At 39.6% G+C, this 12,869-nt stretch overlaps 1 protein-coding gene across 2 annotated transcripts; it reads right to left on the bottom strand.

Moving 5' to 3' along the window:
- Nucleotides 1-368: 368 nt before the first annotated feature.
- On the bottom strand, nucleotides 369-11,512 carry Vma21 (vacuolar ATPase assembly factor VMA21). 2 transcript variants are annotated; one of them, XM_075957183.1, is made up of 4 exons: nucleotides 11,352-11,512; nucleotides 10,991-11,226; nucleotides 6,993-7,102; nucleotides 369-4,260 (listed from the first exon to the last, which is right to left on the bottom strand). In XM_075957183.1, exons 2-4 carry the CDS (start codon nucleotides 11,098-11,100, stop codon nucleotides 4,118-4,120), a joined length of 363 nt encoding a protein of 120 aa, XP_075813298.1. In that variant the 5' UTR covers nucleotides 11,101-11,226; nucleotides 11,352-11,512; the 3' UTR covers nucleotides 369-4,117. The 2 variants fall into 2 exon arrangements, with proteins under 2 accessions (XP_075813298.1, XP_075813299.1); XM_075957184.1 differs by lacking the exons at nucleotides 10,991-11,226; nucleotides 11,352-11,512 and adding an exon at nucleotides 10,750-10,906.
- Nucleotides 11,513-12,869: the final 1,357 nt, after the last annotated feature.

Here is a 12,869-nt window from a genome sequence, read left to right as displayed (position 1 = left end):
GTATTTCCACATCTGGCTGAGGCAAGCTTTCTTTAACCTATCTCCACATCAATTCTGATACCCCCCTAGTTAGAATATAACCAATCCGTCCACTTCAGTACCCCACCCAACCTAAACATCTCCATTCTTTTTTTTTTTTTTTTGCCTACAGGATATTTTCTTGAAATATCTCCATTCTTTCATGTGAAATAATAAACCTTATCCTTGACAGTTCTATTCTTATACGGTATGGTACACACAGAAGCAAACACACATTTAAAAACTGAACTCTGCACATATTCTACATTATGAACAGAAACAAGCACACAAACACATTTTAAAACCAGAGGTTAATAAAAACAATATCCACTGAATGAGGACACAGCACAGTAATATTACAGATACTATTTTTAATGACAACAGGTGGCAAATAAATACAAATTACAGGCTACAGTATACTGAATACAAAACCCATTCAAGTAAAGACTAGAAAAGCATCACTTAACAAGTCAGTCTGATGCAAGTGGCTAAGAAATGCAGGCCCCATTGTGATGACACTAACTTTACAGACAGCGCATTGTCACCCCCACCCCACCCCACCCCCAGTCAGTGGCCACAGCATGGCCAGTGACACTGGTGACTGAAAATTCTAACACTCAGCATTGACATCAAGAGACATATCTGTAACATGTTCACTATGCAAAACTCAGACAAGAATATGTGAACGTTCTTTGCAAACTGTAAGGTGCTGTGCAGATGTTGTTAGCTATTGCTATTATTCCTGTTCAGTGAGACTTCACCAAACGTGGAAGGAAGACTAGATTGTATAACTGACAATATGACTTACAGAACATCTTAAAAAGAACACATACTTCAAGCACACATAGCAATTAACACAGATATAAGTGTGGCCGGCAGCGATATGGAAAAGATTCCGGACTTTCATACAGAATAAAGGGTTATGCTATTCACAGGGTTTTGATGGGGAGGTTGCCAACATCTCTGAGAGTAACTCATGTTTTAAGGTAACTCCATCCCCCTGAAAAAAAAGTTCTGTCAAGCTATTAGAGTGCACTCCAGCACAACCCTGGTGAAAATAAATTTAACAGCTAGTAGAATCTGAATGGTTGTATATTTTACTAGTGAATGACAGAAGACTTGAGAGTAAAGAAACCTGCCATTGACCTAAGTGACAAATACGGTACCATCATTGAACCAATTATCAAATAGGCCTAACAAGTCTACAAATTTACTATACCTAGGCACTAAATATGAAACTGTCTGGAGCTATAGTAGTTACATGTAAATCAAGATTTCAATCCTTTCTTTCATATACCTTCAGCTTTAGCTTTCCTTAAGTGCACCTTGCTTGTCTAAATACTTTTACTGACTAGTATGACTTTCCTGTATACATAAGATATACGTGAAAATAAAGACAAGCCCATTGGCTGTTTCTTTTGATAAAATGAAATTGGTCCTTTGTTTTTGTAGAATTTTGTTATTGTTGATTCAGGGTGGCCTTGAACTCCTGATCCTCCTGCAACTGCTTCCCAAATACTGGAAATATAGGCGTGCTCCTGCCTCCACAGCTGGCTCAGTATGAGTTTTCTGATGTAAACTTTCAAGTTATTATAATTACTGTTAGATTCCCATGAAACACCCAGTTCTGTTGAATAGCAGGTTTAAAATTCTTTACTATCATCACAAACCAGAATGCTACTGTAGCACGTGAAACAGCAGCCATTTGAAGAGTGAATGATATCAATCGCATCATACAGCAAACCTTCCATTGTTTCAGTACTGCGGGAAAAGATTATTGGAGGCAAATCAGAAGGTGAGGAAGGTGGTGTTACAGTAAAGGTGGTAAAATCAGTAGCTTGCACTGACACTTCAAGTTATACTCCCTAATTGAGATTATACAATCAGGTTTTGAACATTAGTGAACATATTCCTGCCGGAAAACACTTAACAATTAACTATAACTATATGTACTTTGTGCAAGAGGAAACTAGTTAGATATCTTTTAAAATGTCAAATACCACATTCATTGACATAGCTAACAGCAGCAAATTCAAGAATGAGCAGTCAAAAATCCTAGGAAAGAATGAACAGCTTTGAAAATAAATCTATTCTATAATAATTCTAAGTATCAATGTGAATATTTGATTTTAACGTTCCAACACATTGTACTTTATTCCCAAGGGAAAATTACATGTGTTTACATGTACCCCCGGTTAAAATACTTTAAAAGACCTGTACCATTATTTAGTTAGCAATGTTTGAAATCAAACAAAATAACCCGACAGTGTATTTTACAAACAGTACAAGAAAAAAAACCTTAGCATTATATAAAAAGAAACTGAGTGGACAATTCTAAATCCAATAGGGCCACCTAATAAGGGAACCACCTAGAAATCTAGTACATAATGTCTGAGACTCAACTATCATAATACTAAAAATTGCAGTCTTTACAAAATAAAGACCCTTATATTTAGAATACTCACTTTTAAATACAAACTACATACAACAGTTAAATTTAAGAATTAAGAACAATCCTTTAATAATTACATTAATCTTGCCTTTGCGATAATGTAACACAAACACAATATCTATATGTCTAATCACCTCTATTTCTCTAGTCTAGTCACAGCATAAAACTAACAGCAGAGAGACAAATCAACAATGGCAAACATTAAAGCAGGGGCCACTCATTATATTAGGATTACCAGTAACAGGTATCTGAACGCTCTTCATTTTTACAATTACATTTAATTCATATATAAAAACAAAAAGCATACATGCTTATGGGGTACTATGTAATGTTTTGCTATATCCATGTTATATATTTAAATTGAGTTATCTTACAATTTTATTTATGATAAAAACATTGAAATGTGAATTTGAGAAGACTAAAGGCAGACAATGGGCAATATCAGGTATAGGGAAAACTGCAAACAGCTCTTTGGTGGAGTTGGCAAGGTTGTAGTGTATTTGGAACCAGCATTAAGAAACAGGAGTTGTGAACTAAACTACTGACGCTCTGCAAGCAGTAACATTACGGGCCAATTGTGACATGTATTTTCCCAGGGTTTTACAGAACATATATTATGAACTTTTAAGAAAAAATAAATATTTGGGGAATAGCACTTTAAATTGCATATGCACAGTACCAAGTGGTTTATCTGACCATAGACTGAAGGAAGGTACCAAAGCAAGGTAACAGGGCTTTTTATCTGGGGCAAGAGTGTTCTCGTCAAAAAAGACTTGAAGGATTATCTATAAATACAGGATGTAACTTAGCACTGATTTAAAAAAAAAGAATCAACAAAAACTCCAAGAAATATGATGTTTTCAAGACTGTATCCACTCTCCATGTGTGAAAGCTGGCCATTTTCGCATTCTAATACTTATTATATACTATCTATTTTAAAGTAGGACAACATAGTAAATGGGATTTTGATAAACTCTGCAACTGAAGCCTAATTTCAAAGAAAAATGAGGGCACAATGTTAACATGATTATCACAATGCTGACAGTCAGCTCAATTCTTTGCCTCCGAAACCCTAAATTCTTCGTATGAATGGGTGTGATTTCAGCAACTTTCCCCATTAAATAATGGAATGTGAGAGTTTTCCTTCCTCAGTGACATTCAGATTAACTATACTGCCTACAATTTAGGGAACTTCCCACAGGAAATTAGAATCTCAAATCCAAGGGCCGAGTATTTTTCAGGAAGTCCACCAGTGAAAAAGGAAATTTAGATTTGCTTCACTAAGCATTTCTTAATCTACCCAAAGAAATAAAACTGAAAAGCAAGTATAAGGCAAATCGCTATACATTTTTGTTGTTATAAGGTAATCAAATTCTTCCTAGGATAAAATATAACTCTCTTAACATATACATTTGTACCTATTTAACTTTTCCAAATTTTCATTTGCAAATGGAGATTCAAAGTTCAAAGTGACCATATCATATTATTGGGTGGGTCAAAATTTAGCCAAATGCGACTGACTCCTTAAGACTGATTTTAACATGTTCTTTCAACTTTATTCAAAGAAAATGTATTTATTATCAATATCCCAGAAGTACTTAACATTTTCAAAAATAAATTTCATGCTATCAAAAGGTGATTTTCACTTTAATCCTGTTTGCCTTCACGCCACTGCCGTGAGCCTTCATTCCAGGCCACATAGACAAACAGGGCCAGAACCACATGAACAGCAACAACAGCAACAATTGCAGCATAAAAGTAGCTGTCTCTATTGGACATTCCAAGTGCACCTATTGAAAAAAGAAAAAAAATCATTTTATTCCTCACCAAACCACAAAATTCAAAGCCTAACAATTCTGGTTGGAATGGAGACCATTATAGAAAACAACAACCAACCAAAATGCAGTTATGTAACCTAGTCCCAAGGACTACATCTCCAAAACAAGTCCTGTGTTAGGACTCAGGCAACACTGCAATGCAGAAGGCACAGAAAGACTGTAAGAGACAGAAAATCGGGGAGTTTGCTATGAGATTATGCCTCCTAGTAATGTCAGAAGATATACCCCTGAAATCTCCCCAACATGACTCCCTAAACTTGAGCTGAGCAAGAACAGTAGACACGCTAATAAGGAGGAAGAAAAGCCCAGGAGGCCTCAGCTCTACACAAAGAACTACAGGCAACTAAGGAATACTAAGAGTGAGAAAAAGAAATCTTCCACAGGGAACAACACCAATTGGTTATCCAATATACCAATTGGTCAGCCTGTAAAACATATACACGACTGAACATGTTGTACTTAATATTTAGGAAAACACATATACACACAAAACAAACAATGAAAAAAGAGGTATAGCACGATTACTAAAAACTGAGAGACAGATATTTGAAGGTCAGAAAAGCACAACAGCCAGCAGCGACTGGCTCTTACCTCTCCCTCAGTCTGAAATGGCGATTCTGCTCTAGGACTCTCAGAATGAGACTGTGACTGAGAGCTGCCTATTCCCGTCTTATAATCCTCTCTAGTGCTGGGATTAAGGGCGTGCACCTCTTCCACCTGGTTTCTATGGCAAATTAGTGTGGCTATTGGTATTAAAGGTGTGTGCCACCACTGCCTGGTCTGTAAGGCTGACCAGTGGGGCTGTTTTACTCTCTGAACCTCAGGCAAGCTTTATTTATTAAAATACAAATGAAATATCACTATAAAGTGGTCATGAATTTGAAAGAGAGTGAGAAAGGGAAGATGGGAGAAGGGAAGGAAGAAATGATATAATGTATATTACCTCAAAAAGTAAAATAATATAAAATAAAAGCTATAAAAATAAAAAGTCTTAAAAAGAAAAAAGACATAAAAGAAATGTATATAATCACACATGAGAGACAGAATGGTTAGAATGAGCAGAGATACACATGGTTCTTTCCTCTTCTTCCTCTTCTTCCTCCTGTTTCTCAATATTCACAAGATCTCATTCTGTAGACCATGGTGGCTAGGAAGTTGAGATTCTCCTGTCACTTTCTTAAATACCAGCATTACAGGTGTCTCCTGTCGTGCCCAGTTCTACATTTTAAAATTCACACCAGCTATAAGGAAATGCTCTTGACATTATACCACTGGCTTCCATAACTAGGTCCATCATTTTGTACAAAATACATATATGAATTAAAATATGATTCCACATAAAATACAATGATAAAAACTTATAAAAACAATTCTAGGTTAAAAATAGTTCAGCATAGGTGGATGCAGAGATCCATAGCCAAGCACTGGGCTAAACTCCTGGAGTCCCGTTAAAGAGAGGGAGGAGGGATTATATGAGCAACGGGGGTCAAGATCATGACAGGAGGCCCACAGAAACAGCTGGCCTGAGCTAGTGGGAGCTCATGGACTGATAGCTGTGGAGCCTACATAGGACCGAGTTGGGCCCTCTGAATGTGGGTAGCAGTTGTGTGGTTTGTTCTATTTGTGGGACCCCTGGCAGTGGGACCAGGATTTATGCCTGGTGCGTGAACTGGCTTTTTGGTACACGTTCCCTATGATGGGATACCTTGCTCAGTCTTCATACAGGGGGCAGGGACTTGGTCCTGCCTCAACTCAATATGCCAGGCTTGGCTGACTCCCCATAGGAGAGCTTGCCTCATCTGTAGATGAGGGGTGAGGGAGAAGTGGGGGGGGGGAATGAGAGGAGGGGAGGGAAAGGGAATTGTGGTTGGTACGTAAAATAAATAGTTCAGCAGGAAAAGGCGCTAACACAGCCTCCTCTATAAAATCAGAAAATATCAAGGTTTGTTTATTTTTAATATCAATATGATTTCTTATACACATTTGTAGCACAAATCTCTGATTTTATACACGTAGACAGACATTTAAGAGCAATGAGGAAATGAAAGAGCATTATAAATAGAACTGGTACCCAGTTACCAAATTACGTTGCTTTAGTTTATAATTCTACCCCTACAGTAACATAGGAAAGACATCTCCTAGTTCCTGGAGTGTCCATAGGGAAGAGCAGTGCCCACGACACAGACCTGGGAAGCACTGTTTTCATTCCCATTTTCACCAGTTGCCTGTGGTGCAGACAGAAATTACCTTTGCTGTACTGCATCTCTAAAATACAAATTAACTCACAAGTTTGTGGGGATTCTGGAGATAATCTCATGTAAAGCATTTAAAGCAATACATTATATGTAATAAATACAAAAACATTGTTTTCTTTTTGAAACGGGGTCTCATGTAGCTCAACTCAGCTTGGCCTCTGACTCTTTTATGAGTCCAGGCTCTAATTCTCCCTCCACCTCCCAAGAATTATACTCATGTAGCACCACAGCCAGCCAACCAAAGCATATGAATTCTTACTGGATATATGTGTGCGTGTGTACGTGTGTGTAGTTAAGCGAGATATATAATATATATATTATATACTAGTTAAACAAAAGGAATAAGAAAACAACTTTAACAACAGAAAGATTTATAAAACCACTGAACAAATTAGAAAAGATAAATGTCCTCAAGCATGTAAAAATTACCTTCGAATACATAGGATTTAGTTGTAAAATACAACCCGATAGGAACTGTGATCATTAAAGCTGTGAAGAACAGGAGTGTCTTGAGGGTTGAAGCTAAAGTGTTTTCATTTCTGGAAAAAAGTAAACAAACAGAATTTTCACAAGCCATATCCAAATATAATAATCACCCTCCTGAAGATGAAAGAATTCTGAGACAAATAGCTTCCTCCTTCCCGAACAAGGCAAAGGAGCAAGCATGAGCATGCGTGTACCTGAACAGGCCCCTCAGCTTGGCATACAATGTGCTGGTGTGTGCCCCTGGAATTTACTTCAGGAAAACCCAAACCCTCTGGTAAACAGCTCCTTCCCAAGGATTGGACACACTCTGTCCCAACTAGAAGGCTAGACCAGAAATAGATAACACCAGAAAAGACAGATGTATTCTAGACTCAACCTGAGCTATGACCCAGTCAGGGTCTCCTAGAACATACAGCTGGGTGGGAGTAAATGGAAAAGACAAATGTATTAATGGCTATGCCATGGAACTCCAAATAAAAGCCTAAAATGGACAGCTCAACAGCGGTATTGGGACTGAATATACCAGTGATGAAGGAAATTTTGAGTAAATTTAGTGCAGCATTGTGTCCTATGTCCATCCTGAGGTACACTCAGTCTACAAACTCCATTCATGGCTAAGTACTCTACACAGATACAGCCATTTCTTCATATTGTGTGTGTGTGTGTGTGTGCGCGCGCGCATGTGCGCGCATAGACAATGTGAGTAAACATATTCTACAATCCCACATAATTATAAATTCTTCAATAAAAGATGACAAATCCACAGAAAGAATAAAACAATGGCAACCATGGATAGGGGGAGAAAATTCAGAACTGTGGCCAAAGTCCAATAAAGTAGCAAAGACCCAAGGCCATTGAGTCTAAATAGCTAATCCGCAAGATGAAAATTATATCTCATAAAACTGTACTGTAGTAAACTTTCTGACTTGATTACAGTCCTTGAACAAGTATGAGAAATTAAATCTTACTGTTAAGCTTACTGCCATGAAACAAAAAGTTCTACGATTATCTTTTGCTACCTAAATGTATTATCTTTTACTATACTCTGTCATTACTGAGCTACATAATCCTCACCATATATGTGTATATAATCATACATATAACCAAATATATCATATATATCCAAAATAGGAAAATACTCACTATTCAACCACTTCTTTTCTGGGTCTTAGAAAAGCATTGAAATTTAGATTTTCCTTAGTGATAAATTCTTATTTTGTGATACTTTAAGCATGCAATAATCAGATTATTTATCTAACTTGATAAGGAACAAAAATTCAAAGAAAGGGTTGATTGGTTATTCTTCCTTATTTAGTCAACTAGTGATTTAGTTTTCAATCCCAGGGATTGAACTCAGGGCTTATATATATATATATATATATATATATATATATATATATATATATATATATATATATATATATATATATACACACACACACACACACACGCTAGGCAAATGCTCTACCATTCAGCTACCTCTCTACCCCTTTTGATTTCTTATCTTCTGAAACTGGGTCTCACTAAGTTTTCCATGGTAGCCTAGAACTCACTTTGTAGCCCAATTAGGCCTTGAACTTGTGATTCTTCTGTTTCCCAGTAGCCAGTATTAAGAGGCCTATGCTACTACATCTAGAGTATTCTTTAGATAATCTCTTTTAAATATCTACTACCTGGAAAAATTTTTACAAGCATGAGCCAGAGAGATGGCTCAATAGTATTGCTCTTCCAGAGAACCCAGTTCCAGTCCCAGCTCACAACTGCCTTAACTTCAGGTCCAGAAGATCCAATGCCTCTGATCTCCCTCCACAGGCACCTGAACTCATGTGCACATACCCACACACAAGAGTGAACACGCAAACACACATGCACAATTTAAAACAATAAAAATTTAAAATAATTGTTTATAAACACTTATTGAAAAGATGATACAATGCAATAAAAGATAATAGGGTAAACAAATCACAGTCACACCAAGCAAATATAACATTTACTGTAAATTATGTCCAGTCTCCCACAGCCGATATGTATATGTTAATAATTTATGGCCTATTATTATTATTGTTTTGTTTCAAGACAGGGTTTCTCTGTATAGCCCTGGCTCTCCTAGAATTCACTCTGTAAACCAGGCTGGCCTCAAACTCATCACCAGAGGTCCACCAGCCTCTGCCTCCTTGAGTGCTGGAATTAAAGGAACATACCACCACCGCCCAGCCTATTATTTTCAATACATACATACTACTCTCTACCTTAAACTTCAAAAATTTGCCTCTTCTCTGCTATACGCACAGTAATTTAAGATTAAGTAGAGTTATCCACTATTTAAAAACAGAAATTTTTTTTTGAGAAATGTCTTTTCAGATGATTTTGTCATTCCACAAATATCACCGAGCATACTTATACAAACTAAAAACTAAGATGGCTTAAACCACTCTAGGTAATCCAACCCCATGGAACACACTTGCAGTCTGTCATTCTCCAAAATGTCCAAAGCACACAGCTGGACAGTCAAAGTTAAGTGTATACAGTTTAAAAAAATAGCTGACCAACTTTCCCGGGCATTTATACCACTTTTATATTTTTGCTTCTAGCCATAGCATTCAACACCTGTTGCTTCTGCTGGCACAAACCAAGTCAGGTAGAATCAGTGACAGTATTTTTTTAAAAAGCAATGGATACCATTTTATTGATTTATTTTATACCTCTGACTAGGAGTTGCTGATACCTGTCAGAAATGAGGAATGGAAGGAGAAACCAGAATTAATGTTAGTCACACAAAAAGAATGTTCCCAATGAATCTTATCAAGCTCCTACTCTTTAACACTTTTGAGTTTTCCTTCTTTACACAATTTCTCCAGCAAACATTGAACAGATAGAGATTACCACATCCCTCTTTGTGGCAGTTAAGATTTGCAAGAGAATGATCTGAAGATTTTTTTTAATTCCATTAGAAAACACTAATAAGTGTCTAGATGGTATACTGTATTGTTAGTGTACTTAGTAAGAATGTCTTTTGGTATTCTTATAAAAAGTCACTTTTGCAAAAAAAAAAAAATGCCCATTAACATTACTGGAGAGTTAAAAGGATTACAGGGTTTTGGAATCAGCAGGTGTGGCCAGATGTCCATTTTCAAGCCATAGTAACGGTGTGGCCTAATTTTGTGATCTTGGAAGAAAATCACTTATCTAAATTCAACTTCCTGTTTTTCCAAAGCTGAAAACTAAGCAGTTAGTCAAACTATGAATTAAGAAATCCGACTATGTAAATTAACGGTTGCTTCTGTTCCACCCTACTGACTGTTTCCCCCAGAGAAGCGGCCTCACACCAGGGTCAGACTCTTGTCCATTCACACGTCAGGTATTTACAAGGCCAGTGATGTAGGCCCTGGCAGGTCTCAAGAGGAAGGAGGCCGAGTGCCTGTCCTCAACAGAGCACGCCTGGCAAATCAGCAAGCTTGCCTAACAACAGGGAGAGGGAATGCAAGGAAGCAAGAACTGGGGACCTGCTCGCTTAAATGAAAGGTGGGGCCACCCATCGCGCAGCTGCAGCCTCCAAGCTGCCCGCCCTCTTCCGGAGCCCGCGGCAGCCCACCGAGGGGCCTGATCCCAAGGCCGCCCGGTTCGTCGCCTCCGTTCCCTGCGGCGGCACGCCAGGCCAGAGCCGACCCCCCCACGGCTACCCAGCCGAACTCAGAAATACCTGAACTCTGGCGGCTGCAGCGCGTTCAGCGCCGCTTTATCAAGGCGCTCCATGGCGTGGCCGCGAGGGTAGCAGCAGGCGCGAGATAATTGGTGGGGTCGGGCGGCTGCCGGTACCAGAACAGTACTAGGCCAGTCGCACCGGAAGTAGCTGCCCGAAGCACGCAGGCGCGGCGCGGCGCGGTGACGCGAGGAGGCAGCGCGCGCAGGCGCGGGTGGGGCGCGGCACTCACGTGACGTACCCGCGAGGGTTCCTTGGGGTTCGTGCCGGCGCGAGGAACTCTTTCTCCAGGAGCAGGCCGGGCGAGTAGCCTAGCCACTCCACGTTGAGCCGGGACTTTCCGCGCAGCATCGTCCTCCTAGGCCCAGGGCTCTCCTCCGCGTCTCGGTCCCGCCTGCGGTGCCACGGGAGCCTGGTCACCCGAGGTGGAGGAGCCGCGGAAAGGACAGGCCGGCCGTCGGCTGTGGTGCTAGGCAACTGAGCAGTTTCCAACAACACAAAAAAGCAATGCACATTATTCCACCAGCCCATGAGCAAAGACCTCATTCATTCCTGGCCGCCTTGGCTGTGCAGCAGGAAGTTCAGAGGAATTTAACACTCACCCGAGTCAGTAAAACTAGAGAACTGTCCGCTGGAAGAGCCCTTGCTGAGAGTGAATGTTCCACGTTGGTAGCAGGTGACCCAAACTTCCACGTAGGGTTAAAAGTATGTTTTGCAGCTGTTCAGAAATCCGCCAATGAGACAGCAGGGACTCAAAAATAGTAAGGACAGATGGAACTATGCTCCCAGGCGACCCGAGAGGCACCAACAGAAAAGGGTGTGTACGCCCGAGGACAGGCTTAGCAAAATTACGTGCCCCTGGCTGCTAAGAGAAGGACAGCCCTTACATGGTCAAGGCTGGACAGGGCTGCTGACCACGTACCTATTTTCTGCACCACGGAATACTAAGCATACTTGAAATCACAAGTAAACCAGCCGTGGATGGATCTTGGATTGAGCAGTAGGAAGCCCGAGTTTCAATTTAAATGTAGTAACACCTCTGTAGGCCTCTGCAGAATCCTTAGGTGAACCTAGTGCATGAACTCAGGAAGTGGGGAGCTGGGTGCCACAAGTGACACACTGGGCAGCCACTCAAGTGCCTGGAGCCTGGAGCCCGTTTTTCTCCACTCTGTGTGGTGGGGAAATGTCAAAGAATATCTCAGAAACAACTCATGAGAATCATTTGAATCTTAACGTTCATAAGTAGAATTTTTTGGAACTGAGTCATGCGCAATCATCTGAATTGTCTGCTGCAGTGCTGGTTAGATGGGACATAAGTGGTATGTTACACAAATCCTTCCTTTTTTTTTTCTATGTGCTATCCCACTGAACAACTACTCCCAGAACTCCACATCCCCTTTCAAAGTTTGACACAGGTTCTCACTCCTGGCAAGTCAGCCTTGAGCTCATTCCGTAGCCCAGGCAGGCCGTGGACTCCATCTTTCTGTTACAGCCTCTCCAGTGACTGAGATTACAGATCTATACCACCAGACATGGTGATAAAGGGTTCTTTGCAGAAACACTTTGCGGATTGCTGATCTTGCTAATCACCTCTTGGTCCTTAAAGCCCTGGGGATCCACAAACTTGATAGAGTATTCTGAGAACAAGTTTTGGTATTTCTAAAAACCTAACGGAACTTCAACAGCTAAATGTCACATTATTTAACTTGAGGTATAAATTATGTCACACTAAGGTAATCCTGTTCATCTAATGAGTAAATGGAAAGACTGTTAGTAAAAGCTAAAATATACTATAGTGTGCTTGATAGAACAAATCTTTAGAAATATGAGCCTAAAAAGAATAGTTGTGTGCACCCAAGAGTATATAGTACACAATATGTGTTAAGCAACTGGGTTTTGTCTCCAGAAAAGGTTCTTGATAGTGAGAAAACTGGGAACTACAATGTAGATGGAGTAATGTTTTTTAGGACCACTGTAACAAAGAACTGCAAACTAAGTTGTTTAAACAACAGAAGCTAATCCTTTTCCGCTTCTAGAAGCTAGATGTCTGAGATGGAGGTATTCTTTTTTTAATTTATTTACTTTTTTAAAATTTCATTTTACATTCCAACCACAGTTCT

Source organism: Microtus pennsylvanicus, chromosome X (genome assembly GCF_037038515.1).
Source record: "Microtus pennsylvanicus isolate mMicPen1 chromosome X, mMicPen1.hap1, whole genome shotgun sequence".
Taxonomy (NCBI): Eukaryota; Metazoa; Chordata; class Mammalia; order Rodentia; family Cricetidae; genus Microtus; species Microtus pennsylvanicus.
Note: the sequence above shows the minus strand (reverse complement) of the source record. Positions and strands in the feature narration are given on the sequence as shown.

Excerpts from the sequence above, each read along its gene's own strand:
- Vma21 (XM_075957183.1), bottom strand. The coding sequence starts at position 11,100 with ATGCTGCGCGGAAAGTCCCGGCTCAACGTGGAGTGGCTAGGCTACTCG. Across the intron at positions 7,103-10,990 it reads ACCCCAAGGAACCCTCGCGG|AAATGAAAACACTTTAGCTT; the intron begins GTACGTCACGTG and ends ACTTTTTTCCAG. Across the intron at positions 4,261-6,992 it reads TAAATCCTATGTATTCGAAG|GTGCACTTGGAATGTCCAAT; the intron begins GTAATTTTTACA and ends TTTTTTCAATAG.